Source organism: Lactuca saligna, chromosome 1 (assembly GCF_052625555.1).
Source record: "Lactuca saligna cultivar CGN05327 chromosome 1, ASM5262555v1, whole genome shotgun sequence".
NCBI lineage: Eukaryota > Viridiplantae > Streptophyta > Magnoliopsida > Asterales > Asteraceae > Lactuca > Lactuca saligna.
Window position 1 is genome coordinate 13,025,646 of NC_136417.1, and position 6,626 is coordinate 13,032,271.

At 31.8% G+C, this 6,626-nt stretch overlaps 1 protein-coding gene across 1 annotated transcript; it reads right to left on the bottom strand.

Annotated features, from left to right (window-relative positions):
• Positions 1–4,172: 4,172 nt before the first annotated feature.
• On the bottom strand, positions 4,173–6,397 carry LOC145002745 (uncharacterized). The gene is made up of 6 exons (XM_078961949.1): positions 5,635–6,397; positions 5,317–5,570; positions 4,985–5,234; positions 4,853–4,902; positions 4,699–4,793; positions 4,173–4,584 (listed from the first exon to the last, which is right to left on the bottom strand). Exons 1-6 carry the CDS (start codon positions 6,395–6,397, stop codon positions 4,173–4,175), a joined length of 1,824 nt encoding a protein of 607 aa, XP_078818075.1.
• Between the last annotated feature and the right edge of the window lie 229 nt (positions 6,398–6,626).

The window sequence follows — 6,626 nt, forward strand, 5'->3', positions numbered from 1 at the left end:
CTTTAATTTTAATAATTCAATATTTTACTAATTTTTCTTATAAACTTTTTCAATTGTTTATAATTTTCATAATTATTTTTTTAAATGAATCCCATATAATACATGGGTGTTACACCTATTATATAATATATGAAGGTCGGAAAAAATTCAAATCAATATAAAAGATAAATTTGGATATAAAAATAAGATGAAGTGCTAATGTTGTAATTTGTTTTAAACGTATTGAAATCACAATGAGCCAAATGTTTCCATGGTAACCCGACCCCTCGAACATCACCACACCCTACTGTGTGGTTTGCCCATACCACCGCACCATGCAGTGGATATACTCTGGCAAGTCGCCCTAACAGAATGCATCATAAATAATTTTTTCACCATTTAATTTAGTTTTTCCCATACCCATTGTTGAACAGACGCAATTAAAGCTCATATTTTTATGGTTTCACCAAAACATAATTAATTTAAATCCTACGTTACTTTACCATCAATGTATATTAGTTGACTGATTCTTTTGCTTAAATGCTATCATCAATCTTTCCTTATATTTATACTCAAAAAAACAACATAAAGATTCATTTATTTGGTTTTTCATTCTTGATCTCTTTTCGGTGGTTGTTAGATTTCTTGAAGGATCGGATGAACATGACTTTTATTCCTGCTATTTTCGTTGCAGTGATGCTTCTTTTGAGTGGTGTGCATGCTCATCATTGTAATCCAAGTAAAGACATAAGTGAGTGTTATCCAGCTCTAATCACACAAGGAGTACCATCTTCACATTGTTGCTACGAATTAGATCACCATATGCATTGCTTCTCTAAATACATTGACAACAATTACTCTCTACATCCACCAAACTATCCATATCTTCGGAATATTAGCGAAATATGTGACATCTACTTCCCCATTAGTCCTTCATAGTAAATTGGTACTTCTATTCATATATTGAATAACACTTACGTGTGATAAAATGATAGAAAGTATTCTAGATGGCTTTGCATTGATGTCTTTTATTTCTTTATTGTTGTTAAAATTAATTTATGATTTGAGAATACTTGTGTCAAACTTAAACATACCCTACATAATCGTGTTGAATGATTGGTATGCATGTCCTTTTAATAAAAACTTGTATCTTGTACCTCTCTTTAGTTGGTCTAGCTTCTAGCTAAGCTTGGTTTCTATTTTTATAATATGTTTTTCTAGATCCTATATATATATATATATATATATATATATATATATATATATATATATATATATATATATATGTATGTATGTATGTATGTATGTATGTATAATGTGTTGAATTTATTTCTTGAAAATCAAATTGGAATAAACAAATCCTCTCTCAATTGTGACTGCTAAACAAATTTGTGTTGTTTACTTCCTCCACTGTATCACGTGTTAATTGAAACTAGTAAAAAGCCTCGGGTTTTGCCCTCAGTTCGGATTTTTTACAATACAAGGCGGCATAAACTAAACTTACCAAACTATGGAAACTATTGTGGCTAAATTTTGAAAATTACAAACTTTTGTAATAAGGGATCAAAAGTGTAAGACTAAAAAAGTTTAGTGACAAATATCTAAAATAAATGAACTTTATTATTCCTCAAGGTTTTAAGAATTAAGGGACTAAATTTGTCAAACTGTAGAAAATATTATGACTACATTTTAAAGACCACAAACTTTTATAATAAATGATCAAAAATATAAAAATAAAAAAGTTTAGTGGCAAGTGTTTAAGACAAAGAAACTTTACTTTTCGTTATTCTTTTAAAATATATAACATTTCTAATAAATAAAGGTGTTTTTTTGTCACTTTTCAAATTGTCAAGAGTTTTCTCACATTTAATTTTGTAAAGTTTTAGAACTATTATTTTCCACTTGTCATTTTTTGGGAACTTCCATTTTTATTAAATAAAATTCTAATTAGTTTTATAAGAAAAGACAATCATTCTATTAATTTGATAATAAAATCACATAAATATTCTAAAGACTATTTGATTTCTTTTATAAATATTCCAAAAGATTACATTATGTTATATAAAAATGTTATTTTATAAAATATTTAATGTTTAATTATGTAAAAATGTTGTTTTATAAAATATTTAATGTTTAATTATTGATATTGATTTTTTATTTTTATTAAATTCGTATAGTACATAGGTCTCACACCTAGTCTTTATTCTAATAAATGAATAGTTTTAATTTCCTTTTGGAAACTATCACTCTAATAAAACTCCTTATTAATATTATTATATCATGTGGCATGTAGATATATATTATGCAACTCATTTCAAAATTTAAATTTAAATTTTCTAATTATATGTTAAATTTAAAGGTATAATTACTTTAAAATTTTGATATATCTTTTAATTAATAATTTATTTCAAATGACTTATTTAAGATAATTGATTAATAATTATAAATTTTTATTGTAAAAGATTAATTAATTTTATAACTGTGGTTCTCATAAGTTACAAACTAGTTATTTAATATATAAGATATATAAAATCTATAGATCTTATCAAAATAGGAAATAATTCCTAAGAAAAGTAAAATCTGAAGAAAAATTTATAAATAAAATCACAATAGTTACTTAAAAACATAATGTAAGTTTGTAGATATCTTAAAACATTTTACCTCAAAAAAAACTCCAAGACGAATTAAGGTTGTAGGTTATATTTATATTTCACCATCTATTTTTACTTTGTCACCTAAATGCTACATCATATGTATTTTCCTTTCATTCTTTAAAACCAAACAAATAGTCACAACGCAATTCTCTAACTCTATTTTTAAGCTAAATTAATATACTAGAATATAATAATAAATGAAATTAATAACGAAAACTTAAAAAACACAAAACTATCAAAATTGAAAATATTTTAAAATTTCAAAATGAAAGTTACATAATTAATATTAGAAATGAAACTAATACATAATAATACATAAAACCAAGTTATTATATATTTTCAGGACAAAATTGCAAAAATGGTCCCTGTGTTTGGCAAAATTATGCGACTTTGGTCCAAAACGATACTTTGATGCACCACTGGTCCAAAATTGGATTTTTCCATTGTTTTTGGTCCCTCCCATTCACTTCCGTCCATATACTCCGTTACATGCAATAAAGACCGGGGTATTTTCGTCTTTCCACATACAGGGACCTTTTTTGCAACCTTATTCAAAATAAAAGCAGAGCTACATCACTCTTCCATCTTCAACTTCACGAGCTTCATACTCTTCCTACTCTGTGTTCACAATTTCTTAGAGATCAAAAATTAAAATGGTGATGTGTTTCTGTGGTAGGGAAGCGGTGGTTCGCACCTCCTGGACATCAGCAAACCCTGGTCAGAGGTTTCTTTCCTGCTCTCAAAAGGTAAGTGTTCAATTTTGCTATTTTACCCTCATTTTGGAAAATCACCCTCATGTTTAGGGTTTAGTTTTTTATGTGAAGGGTTCCAGATGCCGATTCTTAGGATGGATTGATCCTCCCATGTGTGCACGATCTATGTTGATAATACCCGGATTATTGAGGAATATCAACAATGTAAACTATCAAGTGGCAAGATTGAAGATGTGTTTGTTTGCAAGTTGGTTACTATTTGTGGTGGTTTGGGTGCTTTTCATTTAGTAATAAGCAATTAGGGACCCCTGCAGTTGCATGTAATTTTTGGGTGTTTTTTGTCTTATGAAATTGTAACAAGGGTATGTGGTAGTTTTTGGTATTTGATAATGTAATATCAGTTTAGGGTTATTTTGGACAACTTCAGAAATTTGTACCCTTTTCAAGGATATAATGACAATGTATTGCAGTTATCACCGAATGTTAATGTTTATTTGTTGTTTCAGAAAACAGTTCTTATAACCAAAAATGTGTTCCATAAACATGACAACCAACAGTTGGTATAAACCATAAACATCATTCTTCAACAATGACAAAAGGTTGACATTAGTTTCATGACCAAAAGGGCTAAAAGACCAAAATAAAACCATTACAACAAACTAGTTTTAAACCATTACATCCAAATGCACAAAAGTTGTGCTAAACCAAAAGATAAGTTTTTAAACAAAATACACTAATTCCTGCATTGACTGCTATCTCCATTCCCTCCTTGACTGCATCATGCATTCCCTCCTTGACTACTTCCTGCATTCCCTCCTTCATTTCTTCATGCATTCCCACCTTGACCCTTGCACGTCCTTGAGTTATGACCCCTATTGTTGCATTTCCCACACCTAACACTAACAAACTTTCTGGTAAGTTTTTCAGGTTCATCTGCACCATGATTTTGCATCTGTTTATCATATTTTTCATCTGCACTTCTCTTTCTCTTGGTCTTAGGTCTCCCAGGTTGATTGTGATGTGGTGGTGGTGTTAATTGAAATGGACAGGTACTTTTTGGCCACATGGGTCTACCCTTTATAGGGTCCACAGTGTAAGAGTAAGCTTCATTCCATGTTTGAAGCCAATACACTTTGTTGACATAAGTGTAAAGCTCCCCAACTTTGTCTCCACTAACAACCATTTCATGTATTGTAGCAATGGCATGCCTACATGGAATCCCATTCAATTCCCACCTTCTACATGTACATGACATATTTGCCATGGCAACCACATGTTGTTCATGCCAAGGACCATAAACTTCATACTTTTCAGTCCCATTCCATCTAGCTCTATATTGGACTGAAGCTTACCTATTTCTCTCAAGTAACTTTGATGCTGTTGGAGTGAGTGGACCTGGAGCTTTGGACATCACTTTCTTCACATTGCAAATCCTCTTCATAAGGTACTGCCTGATGTACTCAAGACAACTTATGATGGGCTTATTCCTACCATGAATAAGCTTACTTTGAAAACCTCACATAAATTGTTGAGCAATATATCTGATCCTGCTCTTCCTGTATTAAACAAGAAAATTATATGAACTAAACCATATACAATGAGCACTAGTAAAGCTTCACCTAAGTTAGGGAATGTAACCTGAAAAGTGGCTTCTTGCCCAATGGTGAGGGGGGATTTTCTTCAACCACTCAAAAGCATCCTTATCAAACTTGTTAAGTTCATTCATGTAGTGTTCAAATTCTGGTACTATGGTTGCTATTGCACACTGCCATAAGTGATCTTTATACTCTTTTGTTTTCCATTTTTTCCTCATGTTCTCATAAATATATCTTAGACAGAATCGATGCTCAGCCTGTGGGTATAGTTGAGCAATAGCAGGTAAGAGTCCCTGTAAAGGATTATTTCACATAATCATTGCAACAATCATATACAAATAAACTATTAGTAATACAAAAAGAAGAAAATAGTACCTTTTGTCTATCACTCATGAAAGTAAAGTTAGAATTTGAGTACAACTCTAAGTCATCTCCCAAGCATTCTAGAAACCATTTCCAGCTACTCATATTTTCAGTCTCAACAATGGCATATGCAAGTGGGTATATGCCGTTGTTTGAATCCAATCCAACTGCTGTGAGTACTTGGCCTGGAAAGGGTCCTTTCATAAAAGCACCATCTAGTCCCAGAATATCTCTTAAACCTGCTTTAAACCCTTTCTTTAATGCCCCTAAGCAAATATACACCCTTTTAAACTGCCTTGTTTCTCTAGTACTATTAGGCTCATTAACAACCTTCAAGCTTCACAGTTGTACCCACATTAGTTGCTTGTAGTTCCATAAGATAATCTCTTAACACCTCGTATTGCTTTGTGTAGTCACCACTCACTTGCTTTGTAGCTGTTGCTTTTTCTCTCTGTACTTTGTGTATGGACACACCAACTTGAAGCCTCTTCTGAACTTGCTCTTGAATGCTTCGAAGGGGTACTGTAGGGTTAGACTCGACCATGTCTAAGATTTCTGCAGATATATACTTCGCAGTGCAAGCCCTAAGTTTTCTAGTTTGAACATAAGTATGTTTGTCCAGTAAAGTTTTCACATACCAATAATCACTATCTTTTGACCGTGAAGTCTGCATTGACCAAGAACAATTTAATTTATTGCCCTTACCTACCCCACTTGCATTTACATTAGGTACATTACCTTTACACACAACCCTAAGCCTTGTTTTGTCGTTTTTCTTGAAGCCAAGATTCCTTCTAGTCTCAATGGCAAGTTTGTTGACTTTGTCCTTAATTTCCTTTTTACTTTTATACTTTTGACCCACTTGAAAAGTAACTGTATGGACTTCACCAAGAGAGCACTTCTTCTCCTTCACCATCTGTTTTAATATTGCTTTCCTTCTTTCATCATCACTATCTTCACCTAATGAGTCCCATTCATCATTATCAATTACTTCAACATCTTTTGTATCAACAACTTCATTTTCAGTCTCAACACCTTTTCCTTTATCAACATATTCAACATCTAGATCAACATTCATATAGAAATCACTCATGTCCACCTCAATATCACTTACATAGTTTTCTTCATCTTCAAGAAAGTTACTGTCTTCCTCACTCCCTTCACTACCCCGTTCACTACCCCTTCACTACCTCCTTCACCAAGTCCTTCACAAACTCCCTCACTTTCAAATTAAACTTCCATTAGTCCTGTGCCAAGTTTTGCACCAACACCCATACTCTGATCATTACCATCATTAAAAGTATATTGATCAAAGAAAGGAT